Source organism: Stegodyphus dumicola, chromosome X1, assembly GCF_044657685.1.
Source record: "Stegodyphus dumicola isolate Sdum_Otavi_A_Nest chromosome X1, ASM4465768v1".
NCBI classification, from domain to species: Eukaryota; Metazoa; Arthropoda; class Arachnida; order Araneae; family Eresidae; genus Stegodyphus; species Stegodyphus dumicola.
The window spans coordinates 32,885,754-32,905,271 of NC_140780.1; the positions used below are offsets into that span (position 1 = coordinate 32,885,754).

At 35.2% G+C, this 19,518-nt stretch overlaps 1 protein-coding gene across 3 annotated transcripts in view; it reads right to left on the reverse strand.

The window, feature by feature from the left end:
• LOC118193676 (protein Fe65 homolog) overlaps positions 1–19,518 on the reverse strand; it is a 146,329-nt gene that overhangs the window by 91,319 nt on the left and 35,492 nt on the right. The window contains exon 1 of one of the 3 annotated variants that reach the window (XM_085808376.1): positions 4,081–4,197. The exons of the other annotated variants lie outside the window; for them this stretch is intronic. Within the exon in view, the coding sequence (XP_085664502.1) occupies positions 4,081–4,093 (13 nt within the window). The 5' untranslated portion in view covers positions 4,094–4,197. Of the gene's footprint in view, positions 1–4,080; positions 4,198–19,518 lie in introns of those variants that run through there. 3 annotated transcript variants of the gene reach the window in all.

Below are 19,518 nucleotides of genomic sequence, written 5' to 3' on the forward strand. Positions count from 1 at the left end.
GAACAGGGAAGCCGAAACCCATAGTCTAGAACAACTGTAGTGACATTTGAGCTTTTATTGGAACGACGAAATATAATAAATCAACTATGCCCTAATAGTTATTCAAGTACCAACACACAAAATAAAGCATATGCTATACCTAGAGCAAAGAACCAAGATGTAAATCAAGGTCATAATTTTAATTCATGTAACAATAACAGTAGAGGATTAAAGTGCGTTAAATATAACTTTTTTGGACGCAAAGCCGTGGATTGTTCCAAAAAAATCTCCTAAAAATAACTAAAATGCTAAAACTGTAACTGCAGTTACTCAGACTTGTCAGAAAGAGATGCATAAAGCTGTTGATTTAGATGATTCACAAATCGATGCTTTAATAGATACTGGTAGTCAAGAAACATTAATTTGAGAAGACGTCCATAGCAAGATAGGTTCCCATGAACTTAAGCCAGTAAATCTACAGTTAACGAGATTTGGCAATGTAAAAATTAAATCTTTAGGAAGATTTGAAGGTGAATTCGAAATTAATGGTTCTTCAGCCAGATCAAATATTTGTGTTATCACAGAAAACAAAATATTTTTTACAGCTATAATTGGTATAGATAATAGTACAAGGCAAGGACAATTAACTGTAAATGAAAAAGAAATCAAAATTCAAAAACTGCAGCCAGAAAACTACTTCATGCACATTCTTGATATTAATAATGATGAGGATATCAATTTAAATCACATTAAAGGTGAGACACAGGGATGAAATACTGCAATTAGTAATGAATTATAAGTCAATTAAAATAAAAAGTCTGCCCTGACGATGAGACTAGTGTTGACAGATGAACTTCCGGTTCATTGTGTGCTGAGACCCTCCCCCCATAGAGCAACGTGAAATTGATAAACAGATTTCTGAGCGATTAGGTAAATAAATCTTAAAACCAAGCTGTTTCGATTACTCAAGTAATGCTGTGTTAAGCAGAAAAATGTTTGCCTCATACTGACTGTGTGTAGACTTCAGATGCTTGAACAAAACAATAATATGCAATTGCTTTCCACTCCCATTAATTGATGGCATCATTGATAAATTACAGTCAGCCATCGTATATACTACATTAGATTTGAAAAATACATTTTTTCATGTTGAAGTAGATGAAGAAAATAGAAAATAAAAATTTTTTGTAACTCAGAATGGCTAATTTGAATTTTTGAAAGTCCTTTTTGGTCTTGCCAACAGCCCAAGCATTTTCCAAAGATACAGCTACAATGTATTTCGTGATCTTTTAAAGTATAATGCGGTAGTAATCTATATGAATATTCCTTCTAAAAACAAAACTCAAAGAATCCAAAAATTGAAATGCATGTTATAGACTGCATCAAAATTGATTTTATGCATGTAAGTCTATATTTCATAATTACCAACTATATACCAAAACTTTTTAAATACCAAAGAAATTAAACTTTCTTTGGAAGAATTGACAAAAAACATATTAATTGGGTTTGGTTCCGAAATTTTAATCGTATGTATTGGCAAACTAAGCAGTTTAATGATTCGACTGCAGTACAGAAGTCTCATATTTGCTTTTACCCAAAAGAATAATCTTTCCTCTTTCAATCTTCTCTCCTCTTTCTCAAATCTTCTTTTAATCTTCATCAAATTAATTTTCCCTTATGATAACATTTTCACCTATTAACAAAACTATCATTATAGTTTTCTCTTTTATTAATAGAAATAGAGATAACATGCTTTTTTATTAATTTGCTACAGTAAGTTTTATTTGTAACGTATGTTTAATCCCCTTTTTATTTCCTTAAAAAATGCAAACTGTAATCCATGTTAACAAAGTGAGAATTTTTCAACACAGGAGCTGTTATAATATGAGTAAACTGATGGTCATTTCAATCCATCACTGTTGAAAAGTCAAACAATGCTGTAATTACAGATTTCCCTTTATATTTTAGAAATTTAAATGAATGACCAAGCCCCTATCAAAAGGAAGGAATTTACAGCACATAAATAATAGTGTTTCAGTACACAGAGTTAATCGCTTTTCCCCCATGTTTAAAGTTACCAGATGTATTGATTTAATCAGCATTGAATTTTAAAGTCCCAGTCATTAAAAAAAATCTTCAAAATATGAAAAAAATGAGGTAATCATACATGTTTACAATAAGCCCGAACCAAATTTAAGCACATTTTTCTCCACACTATGATTTTGGAACTAGTGACAGTAATATATCAAAAATTAATAAAATGATACTTTTCAACTAAGACTCATCAATCTGGAATTAAATTTTGTACTAGTAACTAAATAAAATAAAAACGACCCCTTCCTTTATTTATTTATTTTAGTTAATACAAATCGAAAAATTTCCTATTTCTTTTTTTTTTTTTTCCAATACAATGTTTTTAAGGAAGCTTTTGGAAGTTTCTAAATTAGATCAATGTGACAACCTTTCTATCACAAAATACTTGTCTTTTCTTCTTCAGACCACACACCACAATCATAATCAACCTTACAGATACCAAACCTGAATTTAAGAACTAGTTTTACTACAATTTTGCAGTTTTAAAATTAAATGTAAAAAAGATATTAAATATTATAGTAAATATTCAGAGCTGCACTCTCACTGTTATTGAGACTATTTTTTTAATGGGGCAAAATTCATAAAAATTATACTTTAGTTTGACAAATAAGACTACTTCCTTCAATATTTTAATATTAATGAATGCACATAATAATTCTTTGATGTAAAATTAAGCGTGACAAAGAAATTCGCAATTACTAAAATATTATTTTGGAATGTTCTTTTTCTCTCCACCACCACTAAGAAATAGAAAAATGTTTTCATTTTATATATAAAAAATTTAGTCATTTTATTTTTCTAATCCAATGAACTGAAACTCTAAATTTCATACTCAAACCAGCATTGAGTTTTCACAAAATGTGATAAATAATAAAACAACTGTTACATGAAACATAATGCAGCAACATAAGTGAATGTAAAGTTCATAAAATTTATAAAGCATGTAACCAAATTTAACAAACGAAATCTGATCGAATAGGATGACTAAAGTTAATTAATATTATTGATGAACCATTACCTTACTGTCACAACCAAACTAGCAAGTTATACGAAAAGGGGATGGAATTATCCAAGTTCAGACACATTATGGGTTAATGTCTTCTCAACATCATAATTTTAATCTCCTTTAACACAAATTTGACTTTGTAAAATAAACAAAATATGTTTTAGCTTATTTAAAACTTCTTTTCAAAATACATATAACCTTTCAAATACAGTGTTAAAAGAAGAGGTAAATAAAAATGCTAGCAAAGATTTTTCATAAAAGTACTCCTATTAGAAAGTTAACTATGTGGCATACCTAAAAATGTATGCTAGAATTAAATACAACTTAAAAATTTGGATGAAAGCCTGCACACATCACATAATTTAATAAAGTTAATATTAAGTTCACAACTGTATATTTGTTTAAGGAAAATACCATAGATTTTAATCTTAAAATCACATCTAACGGTTGCCCATAAATTGCTATGCTCTGACAGTGGCATATAATGAATAAATAATCGGACACATGCCATTTTTATTTAACAAAAAAGAAAAGTTCAGACATAAACAAGTAAAATCGTATGTCAGGTAATTTAATATCAAGTACCTAAAACTACACTTGCTTCAGTTTTGTTGAATAAATTTCTAGAACTTCTTAAAAATCGATGTTTTTAAAAAACAGGCCAAATATTTTCAACTGAAATAAAAATAATAAAACAATACAAGGATTTCAGATGTAACTGAGATTAACATTTAAATCATAGTATTAGCAAAATCATGAGTTTTTATAAATGAAAATGTCTTCAGCTGTACGAACTAAAAAAATCACACAACCGCTTTTAGAGACATATTCAGTTTTCACTGCATCGTACCTATATGTGCAGTGAAAGCACGCGCGGATGAACACGGTCACGAACATCGTTGAATTGCCCTGCACTTATGGATATGATAAAAGCTGAGCTATAAGCAAACATGTAAAGGCATACTTAAACTGTATGTATATCTTAGTCAATTCTAACTTACGGTGCAATACCATCTTCGAATATCAGTAGGAATGAAAACTGATGTTGATAAAATGCTGTGAAAGCACATTGCAAACAAACGAGCAAACCATCCTTACCGTCTTCAGCCACTTGCGCTGCGGGTATGAACCGAGAGGTCACGTGAGAAAAAGGGACCAACCAAACACTTCTTATGACATCACTGGGCGACAGGATCGATAAGCAAGGCGTCAGACTTATTCGAATAGGAAAAAACATACATAAACTACAATACCGTTTATTTACAATAAAATTTTCAAACGCACAGCAACACAACAGCTTTATCGTTACATTTACTTCATCCATAACTTAGTAGATCTCTTAACTACCTAACTGCTTAAGAAAAATTTAAGTTATCAATTTAAATTTAACATCGTTTTAACAATTCAAATACCAAATTTAGCGATGCAAAATTAAAGGGCTGAATTAAATAAAAGAAATTTAAAATTAAAAAAAATTCAGTTTGCGTATATTTTCATAACATTATCAATTGACTAGATCAGTATGGTGGTGAGCTAAATGTTGGTTATTTCTCTAACGGGGATTGATTTCGAATACTGACCAAGATAGGAAAGTATGCGGTTCCTGTCTTTGCTGAAAACAGTACTTAAAATCCGTCTATCCTGAAGGCCTTTCGAAAGGGTGCTGGTACGGAGAGTACGAGACTTTTGGATTCCATTCCTGAGCTCATTTTGAGTAAAATTGGGACATAACTTCAAAACCAGGTAGTTTTATATTTCGCCATTATTGAGTAATCAAATACAATTCATAACACACTCATGAAATTTTTCGGATGTAAATACCTGTTATAAGATATTTCTCCCACCTTCTTACCGTGTCTTCGTGATGTAGTGGTTCTGCGCACTGGGCCGGTATTCCAGAGGTCCGTGATTCGATTCCCGGCGAAGGCGATTGCTCATTTTTCGTCTTGCCTGCTTCTAAAAATATACCTAATGTCTCTACAGTGGCGCCCGAACTAAAAAGGGTTGTGGATGATGACTCTCCACACCCAGGATTTGGCGATTAGGTCCCCTAAAAACCACAGTAGACCTTTAAAAAGGGGAGTATATAAGGTATTTCTCCTGCCTCCTTAGCGTGCCTTCGTGGTTCTGCACGCTGGACCGGTATTCCAGAGGTCCGTGGTTCGATTCCCGGCGAAGGCGTCTGCTCATTTTTCATCTTGTCTGCTTCCAAAAATCCTAATGTCTCTACACTGTGTATAAGTCAACCCCACATGTCGATTCCTCACCCCCCCACACACACTTTTGAGAAAAAGTTTTGGAAAAACAAACTTGTCGCATGAGCGTCGCCGCTACTGTCCATTAAAATTTCACTCAACGATTTAGCGAATTTTTGTTTATTTCCATTTTAGAGCACGAAAAAAAATTTAAAATATACACAAAATTTTCAAAGAATTTTATTTGAATCCTTCAAATTCTGATTCAAAGTCAGAAACGCCAAATAAATCCTGAAATTATTTTTCATATTGGCGAGTCGTCATACATTTCATCACTGGATTCATCACATGTGTCATTATTGTGTATCATCATTACTAGTCACTTGTCAGATGGACTTATCGTCACTTGAACAGACTGCATTACCTTCTGTGTCATCCAAGTTATTGGAAATGCAGTACTTTCTGAATGATTTGATTGTCATTTTAGCTGGAATCCTGTCCGAAAAGCCTTTCATCCACCGTGCAATTAAAGTTATGTTCGGCTTTCTAATGTTACTACCTTTGATTTTAGAAGGTAAATCGGAATGTATCCATTCTGCCCAGTACTTGCGCATATTCACCTTGAACGGCTTATTTACGCTGATATCAAGTGGTTGTAAAATGGACGTCAGTCCTCCTCGGATCATATAAAGTGTTTTTGAACTTTCTGCATTCTTTCTTACCACTTCTGAACGATTTGGTCAAAACATATCCAAAATCAAAAGGGAAAGTTTCCCTAAGAGTGTACCTGTATTTTTGCACCATACCTTTAGAAACCAGTCAGTTGTTAGGATGTCGTCCATCCAAATATTTTCCTGGGCGCAAACAAGAACAAATGACGTATATGCTGTCCTTTTCGGTAACCTTTTTGCTTAAAAATAATCATGAGAGGCAACTTATTGTCATTTGCTAAACAGGTAAGAACTACTGTGAGACGAGTTTTCTCATGGCCAGTCGTTTTTACCTGAATTGTTTTCTCATCCTTTTTACCAACAGCGAAATTTTCAAGGAGATCAAAAGTCATGAGAGTTTCATCCATGTTTCCTACTTGGGATATTTGAAAATTAGTAATTTTTCGTTTTACAATTACATACTTTTGGAAGTTTTTCTCTTCGAGATGATTCGGCAATTTCTGTAAAATGTGGGTACGATGGCGTAAATATTCATAACGATTCACGAATCTCGTGCACCAGTGTTATGATGCATGAAAAGTTATTTACAGGAGCAACTTTTTCATCATTCGCGAGTTTCACGGCGCGCAAACGTATCGCAGTTCGGGTTACGACGTAACCTTGCCGTCTGTTGTCTAGAATCTAGTCACTTAATACTTTTTCCAGATCTGGGGAAGATGCTGATCCATGACGCAAGACCTTTTTTAGATTTAGGGGTTTTCTTTAAAAGAGATACGTTTTTCTTCCAATCACGGGTCATCTCATTCACATCGACTTACGTGATGCAACACAGTTGTTCGTACTTTCCGCAACTGAAGCTACTTTCAACTTTAATTTCGCAGTGTAAGGCATTCACTTTTGTTTACACAATTCATTGCACGGAGTGTGTGGCTCTGAAATGAAGCATTTTCTGTAGATTTCGATAAATCAGACCTTACGAAAAGCAGAAAAATTAAAAAAGCACGTGTACAATCAAGATAAATAAGATGTAATCAATGACTTACACGGTATGGTTACAGACTGAATTGGTTTGTGACGCCAGACCGTGATCAATCAAATGAAAAAGGGGGAGGGGGAAACTAATACCAAAAAATAGGAAGAATAAATAAACAATTTTGCGTTTTAAGTATGAACGATACATTTAATAATCAAGCTTGACGACATGTTGTCGATTGGCGGCTCCTTTTCTTTCGGGGGGGGAGGTCCGCGTATAAATCGAGCCCCTAATTCGAAGTTTCATTTCCCCCTTACAATTTTCGACTCATACGCAGGTACATACGGTACTCATACAGTTTTAAACCTTCCAAACGCATATTTTACAAACATAGCTAAACCCTAAAACTCTCAGCGAAAGCGCATAAAAACTGTTTAAATTGCGAATATTTTTCAAGTGCCTTTAAGATCAGAGAAAACAAAATTAAATTTAGTTAGCTAAAGCAAGTTTTAAAAACGTAAACAATTAAAATGAAGAGTTCAACTTATGGCATGATTTTCCCCATACGTAACGTGAATACGAGCCAGTTGCCTTTAGGAAGCCCTCCACAAAGCAACCATTCTCTTAAGAAGGCAGTCTTACGTGAACTCTGCCATAATCCAAATAGTTCAGTCCAATCAATTTATGATTTAAAACAGCATTTTATTTGAGACATGGACACAGAAAATATCGCGTATAATGGCGAAAAACCGCACCCCTGAGATGGAATTATCAACGGTCCAAGCTTTTATCCACGATTTTAAAGGGATACAACTGTTTTCAGTAGTCTAATTACAATGTCAATTATGTTGAAGACATATGCAACACAAAATAAAATTAATTTCAATCACCCAGGAATCAGATTTTTCTCAGCAACTATCACTTTCCACTCCAGAACTCAAGCTTCATAATTCATAGGTTTATACTTTGAAAAGTAGCCATTTCCAGATTAAGCTTCAAATAACACTAATGCAAGAATGTTCATGATTTCCATTAGAAAAGGAGAAGGCTACAGCTCGGAATATCTTGAATTTTCATAGTTAAAAAGAAATTGTCTAATTAAGTTTCCTGACTGTTTTAACTTGTATATTAATAAATTCACGGCACATTTTGTAATTCTTAATTTATACCAAATAGGACACACACTAATACATGGAAATACTTTTACATTCCATGCGCATATATTTTATAAACATATTAAAAAATAATACTGCTGCATACAACGCTACCTAGAAAACACAGTATGTCAGTGGAATATCAAGACGTTAAAAATGCTTTGTGATCAGAAATAATACAGTAATTTTGTTAACTAAATATAGAGTCTATTTGTTTAGTTTTAGTTTAATATAAACACACATCCTTCAGAAAAAGGCAATTTTTCCTTTAATTTCGCACCCCCCTCTCCACTTGAAAGTTGAAAATGTCTTTAGCGGAGTTTTTCTAAATTTTATGGGCCAGTTTATTTTTCACGCGGTCTGGCATATAATCATTTTCCAGAGCACTGACATTTGGCGAAGGTACTTTTGCTTATCTTGTACTTATACGTGCTTAACATATAAGGTATTTCTCCCGCCTTCTTAGCGAGCCTTCGTGGTGTTGTGGTCTGCACGCTCAGCGTGTAATTGAGAGGTCCGCGGTTCGATTCCCGGCGAAAGAGTTGCTAATTTGTCAGCTTGCCTGCTTCCAATATATATATATAATGTCGCTACAAACATTTTAAAAGCAACAAACGTTCTGAATTTAAATACGTGTTTTTTAATATACTTAAACAATATAATTTAAAACAGCACTCTTTTATAACGCTCGATGATGAACAAGTCTCGTCCCAAAGGTATTTAGGAAAAGCTTTTACAAATGGTGCAACCTAGTTCGTTCGTACCGATTTCTTTTATTTTGCGAATACAGTGGACTTCTTTGGGTAAAACAGACTCCTAATTGACAAAGGTCGTTTGAGTCAGCATATGAAGCACTAGGAGATGCAAACATATCCAGTTGCAGAAGAATTAAACAACCAGAATATTCAACCAGTCAAATAAAAGGCGATTAATAATTTGTTTTAAAGAAATAGGAAACATGCGGCTTCAGAAATGAAACATGTTTACAGACATAAAGCGTACAGTTTACGCGTACTAAGATATAAGATAGACAAAATCATCATGTTTTATATAATAGCTGGATAACGCATATTAATGTGGTGAGAAACTTTTGAATCATCCTGGATATACAGTTGGCATTTATAAATATTCGCAGCATTACTGAATACATTTCATTAGATACACCACCTCAGAAAGAAATCCAAATGTTTTACAATACTATTTATCTCATACAGGGTTGCCACTCAAACAGAAGAATGAGATTACCTGACTTTTCCAAGTGTGCTTTTCCAGTCTATCTACGTAGCGCGCATTGGCTTTGCTGAGAGGTAAATTAATTACGGTACCACTTGAAAACACAAAAATTTGCCAATTCCATATGGCATATATATATATTATGTATATATATTATATATAATTTATTTACTAAAGAAATATTTATTATATTATCCCCTAAGATTAATTTTAGTAGAATTATCTAAAAAGAGTGAATAGACTTGTGCTGTTACTAAAAAAAATGGGCCTATTTCATACAAAAATAATTCTATTTTAATTAAACTTAGGAGATAATATAATCAATTAATCAATACTGTTTAGGAAATAAATTATTATATATATATATATATATAATAATTTATTATATATATATATATATATATATATATATATAATAAAATTCGATAATCAAGAATACACTTACAACTCTAACTGTATGTTCTTTTCATTTTTTAATGGCGACGTTCTCTTATTTGAAAGTACGTGGAATTAAATCCACAGCCCCGTAGTCAAGTTGTTTATTCCGCCTTTTCTACACGTACAGTTATAGAATGTTCTGGAAATATTTAAAGCGAACTGGATTGGCTGATGAGGCTGACGTCATTTCTTGGAAGCTCCGCCTTTCCAGAGGCTATAAAAGGACTCGCAAAAGAATATCGGGGGCTTTTTCTTAAATGTCACGATGCAGTAAACTTCATACAAAAAGTTATTAGTAATTCTTTTTATTTACTCCGGATATCTGATTTTGTAACTGCTATTTCTCGTGAATAATAATAAATGGATCCTGTTTTTTAAACTTATCGTCTGATAATTTAAGTTAAGACTACATTTATGATTCTTCACCAATCTATTTATTCCGGACAAAAGCTGGTACATCACATATATATATATATATATAATCCCCAAAATATTACTATTATAGGAGTTGTTTTTTCCACTGGAGACTGAGATTAGAATCTGCCTAATCCGGATTTAAAAATGTCTTTTTAGCCGCCATTTTGAAGCTAAACGAAAGAAAGAAAAATGTTTAATGATATTTTTAAATAAATTCAGGTATTTTATATTTATTTAGCAGTATACATAAGCAAAAAATATGTGCATTAAATTTCGTGATGGTATGTCATTATACTAATAGAATTACAAAAGTGTGCATAACTTAAGCAACAGGTGTTCTTTTTGCCATAACTCCACGAGAAATCATCTGAGAGACATAAAATTCAGAAATGAGAGACAGCATTTTGTATTTAAATGATGGCGAAAGCATCGTTGCGCAAAAAGTAATACAATGCATACAGTATGGAATCAAACAAAAAAAGGCTTTATTGAACTCGTAGTATGTTATATATGATTGTAAAAGAGGAAGAACAACAAGCAGATGTTCCTTAGTATGGAATATGCCCTTCCCTTACTGCAATGGTTGCTTCGCACCGTCTCTTCATACTCAGCACCAGATTGTCCAACAGATCTTGAGTTAAGAGTGCCCATTCCTAATTCAGCATCCGTTTCAGTTGCTGGGTGTTCCCCGGAGGATGTAATCGTGCCACAAGACGTGTCTCCAAAGCTTTCCACATACGCTCTATGGGATTTAAATCAGGGGAGTACGCTGGCCAATCCATTCGAGTGATATTTTCACTTTCCAATAGCTCCTGAACAGCAGGAGTCCGGTGTGGCCGTGCATTGTCATCCATACAAACGAAGTCTACTCCACTAGCACCTCAGGACAGACGCACGTGCGGAAGGATCACCTCCTGGCAATAGAGATCTCCGGTTACAGAATCACTGTCGAAAACGTGGAGCTCTGTCCCCCCGCTCAGCATAATGCCTCCCCAGACGAAAACTCCAGAACCACCGTAAATGTCTCTTTACAGGGTTACTTTGATGTTACTGGGATGAAACCGTGTCCCGACCTCTCTCCAAATAAACTGGCGTTGAGAATCGCTTGTGGCACTAAAATAACTCTTATCCGTAAAGAGGACACGACCCCATTGATGAGATGTCCAGTTTTTGTATTTATTCCACTACACTAAACGGTGGCGTCGATGGCCAACTTTCAAAGGGATGCAACATTCAGGACGGATGGCGAATAGGCCGCCTTTGTGAAGTCCTTTGCACACAGTAAACCGCGTCACTTGCCGCTCCGTCGTTGTACACAGTTGCTGAGCTATGGCGCTTGCTGACTGGTTTCAGGCTCTTTTCGCCTGCAAGACTATATAGCTACTGCAGTTGTATTCCTGGGGCGCCAACCACTAACCTTTATAACAGCTGTACCTATGGTTTGGAAGGCTTTCCAGGCGCGCAATACGACACTTTTGTTCATTCCGAGCTCTTCAGCTACACTAGTTGCACTACGCCACAGCTCTAGCTTTCCGATTATTCTTCCACGTGAGAAGTCATCCACGCGATTTCCTCCAGCCATAGTTAATGAAAAAACTCACTTGTACTTGCAGCGAATGTCTTTAAATGCGTCTCCGTTATTCCTTTTATTGTAGCCTTGAGTTGAGAGGGCCGACCGCACGCGTTTTGCGCACGCTCACGTCGCCTGTAACGTTTTGTTCCTGACATTTGCATACACATGCCTTTCTACTGAATTGCGTGTTCATTGTACTGATCGCAAGAATCCCTTTTCTGAAATTTCATGGCTATCTGATTAAAATTTACGTTGTTGCTTACGTTTTGCACACCAACGTAGTTTCAGGAGTATGCCAGAGAAAACTGCCTGAAATTTGAAAGTATGATTAGCTAATAATAAATAAATTTAGAAGGAAGATGCCACATTAAATGAAACGAATAATATTATAATTACTTAAATATTAAAAATTGAATTAAAATAATAAACAATATTTTGGAGAGCATAGTTTTATTACATGGTTAGCCTGAATGACTGATAAATATTTTCTTTAATTTGCTGCAAAATGACAAATAAGGCATTTATTAAAATAATAATAAAAAAAAAAAAAAAAAGGTTTAAAAGATTTTGTAAAATCCTAGCATACGGTACGGCTTTGGAACGATTTTGAAAATTGTCGCCAACACCAAAATGACCTGTTTACTGCTCATCATAAACTCGCCAAATCCCGTGCTTACCGTACACCAGGATTACGCCGATTTTGTTTTATACGAAAATGGGAAGTTATTTTTATTTCGTTCAACATGCACTGCACATGCGCAAGCGAGTCTCTCCATTCTCAAGGTTGCTGGAAACTTGGTTTCCCTTTCTAAAAGAAAATCTGATTGGAGCTGCGAAAATTGGCTTTACGCCAGCTGCTCGAACGACGCTCGCGATACATAATTCGCCAAGAAAGTGATCGCTACCAACGGTGGCGCAAAAAATCGCTTTTGGGGGGATCGTTGTATGAAAGGTCCCTGACTTTTGCAGATTTTGACTAAAATAATTAAATTCACAGACTTTTTTGGTCAATTTTCGAATTCCTTGACTTTTTCCGGTTTTCCAGGTAACGTGGCAACCGTGTTCGTATCAACTGTTTGACAATGAAAATTTTCAAAACTGCACTTGGTGACTTCGATTCGGTGCAACTGACAGCCTTCCTCAAGAGGTGTTGCTAATGTGGTAGTACCCAATATTGTCACAATGAAAGATGTTTAAATAAAATATATTACGCTTTTCGGTATAGAATTATCAATTAGTTTATCATTATTTTAATGACGCATCTAAATTATATAATTTTAAATGCATTTATAATATATCCACTCCATGCTTATGTACATCTGTGGCATTACTATAATTAATAACTAATAGGTTATATAACTGTGAAAGAATATTCTATAGCTGAATGAATAATGCACTAAAAGTGATAGTCACGTCCGTGAGACCGTACCAATTTTTAGATTTTTTGAGTTAGATAGTGATATTTTATGCTTAAAGCCCAATGGGTCGGTATAAAGTGGATGGCTGATTCAGAGAATCTAATGTAAAAACGTACAGATAATTCTTGTCACTACATTTTCTTTCCTCCAAAAAATTTTGGCACAATACTTTTAATACTATTGTTTAAATAGTTTTAAATTACTTTGATGGCCAAATTTACTACTTTTATTAACAAATCGGGCCTTTTCGTTTTTCATTGTAGCCTGATCGCCCTCTAGCTTGAAGAATTATGACTTTTATTAACAAATGACTGTTTTTTCCTTTTTACTCTTACTTTTGTGGCCATGTTGAGTAATTTTAGCTGAATTAGCCATTTTCACTTTTAGAAGCAGTTTTTTCTTCAAACAACTTGACTGACGCCATTTTAAAATCTTTCCACGTCTCCCGACCCCCCTTTGAAAATTAGGGACGAGTTACAGCCAACGGACAGTCTAATCGCATTGGCTGTTGCCCAGTGACATTGTTCCCCCTATCTACGTCACACGACGAGTGGGATGGCGATAAAGGACACTGAGGGGATTTGCAACCCCTTTTCAATTTTTTACACGATGGAGAACTCTACATAACCACAGGTCTGTTTTTTCAGTTTCTTTTAGAAAAAAAAAATTTTTCTTGGTCTTAGCAAGACCCACTTCATTTAAATTTAATTTCAGTTTTCTAAATTTTATAAAGGTATAATTCTTTAAGCTTGCAGGTCCAGCCCGTAAGTTATTGTATTTTTGACTAATAGCAGACTGCTATTTATTTTTATTTTTATCTTAATTCTTGTACATCGGAATCGTTTTTACATCTTTTAACACCTTAATGTGTCATTTTGTGCGGACGCGTCGGGAAATTGGAACAGAGAATTGAGACTAATAAATTTTCTAAGACAATTCGTCTATTTAATTAAAATCTGTAACGCAAAAGTTTCAATTGTCTGTTTCGGCGAAACGCGTAATGGAGTTAGCTTGATTCGACGTTCAGCTGGAAATTTCCCTTGAAAAGCCAGGTTGGACTTCGGGTTAAGCTAATTTACCATTTTCCGCTTTATATTTTTATGTGTTTATGTTTGTTTTATGTTTTAACTTGTTCCATCGATTGGTTTTTCTATGTTTTAACTTTACACTTGTCACATCGATAGGAATTTACTGTATTTTTTGCCGTTACTAGTTTCCAAAGACTAGTATTTTACTGTGTGTTTAAAAGATTTTGCGGTAAAATCCTAGTCTACGCTACGGCCTCGGCACAATTTTGAAAATTGCCGCCAATACCAAAATTAGCCGTTTACTGTCAACACCTTCTTAAAAACGCTAACTTCCCAAAGTTGAAAACCAGCCAGTACAAAAATCAAGCAGTTCACAATACAGTGACAAAGTCAAGGGAAAGCCCCGATCTACTCCCAGTGCCTTAGAGTATATACTTTCGTGGATCTTTGGTCCTAAAGTTCAAGAACTTTTGAAAACTAATTTTGAAATTTTTAGTTACATTCCGAGTGCTAACTTCTTAGATAAAGCGAAGTCTAGCCTACAAGCTATCCAGAAACTGATGGAATTTGCAGCAAGGGATTAACTCCTAAGTTATGTCATTATCGTTCACACTAGCTCGACGGGCTTCTGTAGCTGTTAGATGGCATTTTCCACTTCCTTGTACGCTACAACTTATTCTAAATATTCTTTAACTACACTTATTAAGCTCATTAGTTCGGGAGGGAAAGCTATGTCATTTGCACATAATTATAAATTCTCTTTAGTTATTTGTCTTGTAATTTCGAAGTAGCTTATTTTCGATAGGAGGTAGGGTCTACGACCCACGTACCCCGGTGTTACACCACGTTTCGTTGCATACCTTCTTAAACAGAGAGTTGAGTTGTTACTACTCATCATAATGCTGTCAAATCATATGTGTACCGTACATGGAGGTTAGAATTAAAGAATATGTATTGTTAGAACGGAAAGTGTTGTGAGTGGCTCCGTCCCAAAGTAGCGGTAAACAGCTGCGCATGAGCGAAATATCTGTTGCCAAAGCTTGAAGTTCAAAGGTCACATTTATCAAGAGCACATAAAACGAACATTGTTTTAAATTTCTTTAAACATTAAAGGAAAAGAAAATATTTTCCCGCACAAGTAAATTAATTAATGGATTAGTTATTTTGAGATTTTGAGCAAAACAAGTACGAAAATCCGAGTTTAAATGATCGCAAAAGTCAAAGAAGAAACGTTTTGCAAATGAACGTTTCTTCTTAACACCGTACTCCTCCATTTCCTGTACACCTCGCGGAGGGGCAAATTCCCTCCGCTTTCTAGCAACGCAATAGCAAACTGGTTTACATTAGGTAGACATAATGGTTTACATAGACGTTCTTTCGTAAAAATTGAGTACTTGGGGGCTATTCTAGCCACCATGGTACCGCATACTAGGATTAAACCGATTTTGTTTTATACGAGAATGGGAAGGTATTTTTTTAGTTCAACATGCACTGCACATGCGCATGGGAGTCTCTCGATTCTCAAGGTTACTGGAAACTAAAGTTGCTGGAAATAATTTGCCAACAAAGTGATCGTTTCCAACGTTGTCGCAAAACTCCCTCTTTTGGGCGGGGGATCGCCGTATGACATTCCCTGACTTTTTTGGTCAATTTTCGGATTCCCTGACTTTTTCAGGTTTTTGAGGTAGCGCGGCAACCCTGCATATTTTTAATCTTTTGCAAAAATTATTTATAGGTTCATAAAAATATTTAAATGAAATCACTGGTTAACTATTTAATAATAAATATTTTCAATACTACAAAATGAAAACAAATTTTTTGGTACCTTAAATTAAGTTTTACAACTAATAAATTATACTTTTTGCCTTAATTTGCTACGCCATGTAACTTAAAATGACGAAACTTCAAAGAAATCGAACATCTTTGCAAGACAGTGGCAGCCCTAAATTTTAAGCATTTCAAAGAGAAATTTCCGGATTAACGGATTTGTCTGGTTATGGTAAAGCACGTGACAGCAATTAACATTTAGGAGAAAGGGCCTCTGATAGAGAAATTTTACAGCATCATTTGCTAATAAATGCGGGAAATAGTTATTGTGACTTATCTTACTTGTCTAGCAGTAACATCCTATTAGATTCACGAATTTTATCCTGATGAGGAATGCGTCTATCGTTGGTCCTTGCACAACTTATAAGTGGCAATACAACTTTGTCTAGTTCCGTTCCCACTTTGAAGAAAGCCCCACCCCTCTTACCCTACCATTAAGCCACTTGAAAGGACTTTTGGCTCACCATCTAGCATTTTAAGTGTCCCTATGCTGCAAAGACAGCATAGGACAAAGACTGTACACTTACAAACATCCAAGCAAAAAATTTCTCCGAGATTCGAACAGGTCCCAATGATACGGCTGTCAGCAACGCTGACCGCTATATCGATCAGGCCGGCTGAAGAATCCCATGAAATCAGTTGTTTCAAGGAAACAGAGCCAATCACTAATATGATCACCTAATTAAACCTCCAGACATTAGTCAGCCATAGACATTCTGATAGCAAGCTGTCATTACACATTTAATGCACAGAAAGTCAGATTTAGTGATTAACCGTTTATGATGAACTCAAGGTCACCTTTGTCAAGAACTTTTTAGGATGGAAGTGCCCCTTTTATACATGAGGAAAGTCACAAAAACTTATAAGCAACGGTCTTTTTTGCACTGGGGTACGACATGATGATCTTTAACTATTCAATGGTATTCTCTACTCTGTAACCGACAAAGACGGAGCAACCGGTGTGGAGGCCCCGGATCGCAAAATTTTTAGAATTTAGATATCAAAATTTAAGGATGGCATCATTTCTAGAATTTAAAGGAGGCACAAGGCAGCCGAAGTTAAGAGTCGCAATATTTTTAAAATTTAAGGAGGCACTGGATAGAAGAATTTAGGATCTAGAGACTGCACTTGAAACAAAATGTCTAGCGCCAGCTCGGCTAGGGTAAAAAAAACACGAGTGTAAACAGACAGTATAAAAAACACGAGACAGTTTAGAACACACGAGAAATAAGCTTATTTTCTAATGATAGATATAGTTGCATGCGTACGGGTTCCTAATGAATTGAATGCTCACAGAACTGATGATAGGTTGATAAACTTATCCCTCGGGGGGGGGGAGGGGGAACAATTACAGCTAAACACAATGCAATGCAAAACACATCTAAAAGGCGAAGCTATCACGGATAACTCAGTACTCAAAAGTCAGCTTTGAACTAAGGACAGATGCGCTCTCGAGCTCATATAATTTTCCCCCAGCCGCCAAGAAATCTCTAGTACCTTCCACTTCTCGAAACTACTTCAAGGATGACACAGTTAACGTTACATATGACGGCCTGATTACGTTTACATTTAAATATAAATCAATTGCAGTTATACAAGAACCACACGAAAATGTCGCCAAATGGCCATTAAGTTTGGCGACTTCTGGATATTTCTCGCCGAATCTGGCGACAAACATTAGTCGCCAAAATTATCACCAGCTTTGCGATAGCCATTTAACTCAACGATAAATAGATTTGCCCCTGTATTATTATTTTTCTGGTAGAGCATCTTTTTATGTTACCTTATACAAAAAAAATACAAAAAATGTCACATATAATTTCACTAAAATTACTCATTTATATACAAAATTTGTAATACTGTGCCTCTTCCCAAGGCCTGTACAACCCCTGGACAAGAAGCCGTACTTACAACTATGGCAAATCAATATAATACTTAAACAATAATTGAAATAAATGACATAAAACAAATCAAATGCTAAATTAACAAATAAATGCAAGAATTTCCAAATTTATACACAAATATGACCATGGTCTTATGTTTTATTTACATTATATACACTATGGGGGACTACGTATCCTGGCCATAGTAAGGGGCTAACCTATCGTGAAAGACTTGTAGGGATTATTTTAATTTTCTAATACTAGTTATTTTTAATTTTGAAACAATTTCCCCTTTTCTTTATTCTCTTGTTTACCATCTACAGCTCCCTGCCAGAATGAATCTTTAGTACCGTGTTTTATGTAAATGAGGTAGAACTAGTATTTAATGGGAAGTTCAGTCACTTCCGCAGAAGATCTCAGTACAGCATGTTCTGCCTTTGGGCCACGTCGTTGCTTTAAGCTTACCTTACTATGTCTGGCGGTAGTCTTACATGACTTAGTTTTCGACGGTGAGGTTTAATTACACACCAACTCGGTTAGTTATTGTTGTAGAGCTCCAGATAAGTTTAGCATTAAGCTAGTTTCTTATTTTCTATATTAAGTTAAAAGCTCAAGTGGAGGCTTTCCTGTAAGCCCGAGAGGTGCCAACTGTAATATAAATAAAAGGGTATTTAAACTCTTCTTTGGACTTTGTTTTAAGAAGAACAATGAATAGTCTCTATACTCTTCTCCAAAGTTTTAGTTGCAAGGACACATAATTTAACTAGAACTCTATAGACTACACGCTTAGAATTAGATGACTTATGAATTTGAAATACGATGTCGTTCAGCCTGTTTAGGATTGCGTAAAGACCGTACCAAGGGGACTGTAGTTTAGGAGAAAATCCTTTCCATCAAATCAGATTCCATAATCACACCCTGTCACCTTCGTTGAATTGATGTCCTGTAGCTCTCGTGTAGTATCGTCTTTTCATCTTCTCCGTCGACAAGCTAACTCGCTCTCATGCAAAATTGTGCATTATTTCAAACACTGGCTTGAGATCCTGAATGTACACCTCAACCAATGAAGGCACATTTGGAGTAGAACCAAATAACAGATCACAAATCAGATGAAGGTCATGACCGGCAGTCTTGTGGACAGCAATGCGATAGGCCAGCAAGAAAAGAAGAAACTTCTGGCCCAACTCCTGTCGATTTCTGGAAACCGTCAGCAAGAGGCTGTTAAGAATGGTTCGATTAAACCTCTCTACCATGCTATCTGACTGTGGATGGAAAGATATTGTTTGGGTTTTGCCTATTTTGAATACCCTACAGAGTTCTTTAATTACAGCCGAGATAAAATTCCTTTCTTGATCGGAATGCAGCTGAAGAGGCACTCCAAAACCTGCCAATACAATTCTCTATCATTACCTTTGTTACCGTGACAGCCTCTTAATCAATGATAAGATACGCTTCAGGCCACTTTGTAAAGTAGCTAATGACAACAAGGATGAATTTAAATTTGACTGCCATCAGCAGTTCATGGCAGAGGCCCCAGGATATCAAAGATGATGTGTTCAAAAGGCAGCCCTATACTGTAATGTTACAGTCTCAGCTGTGTTTCTTTCGTTTTTTTTAACTCGCACAAGT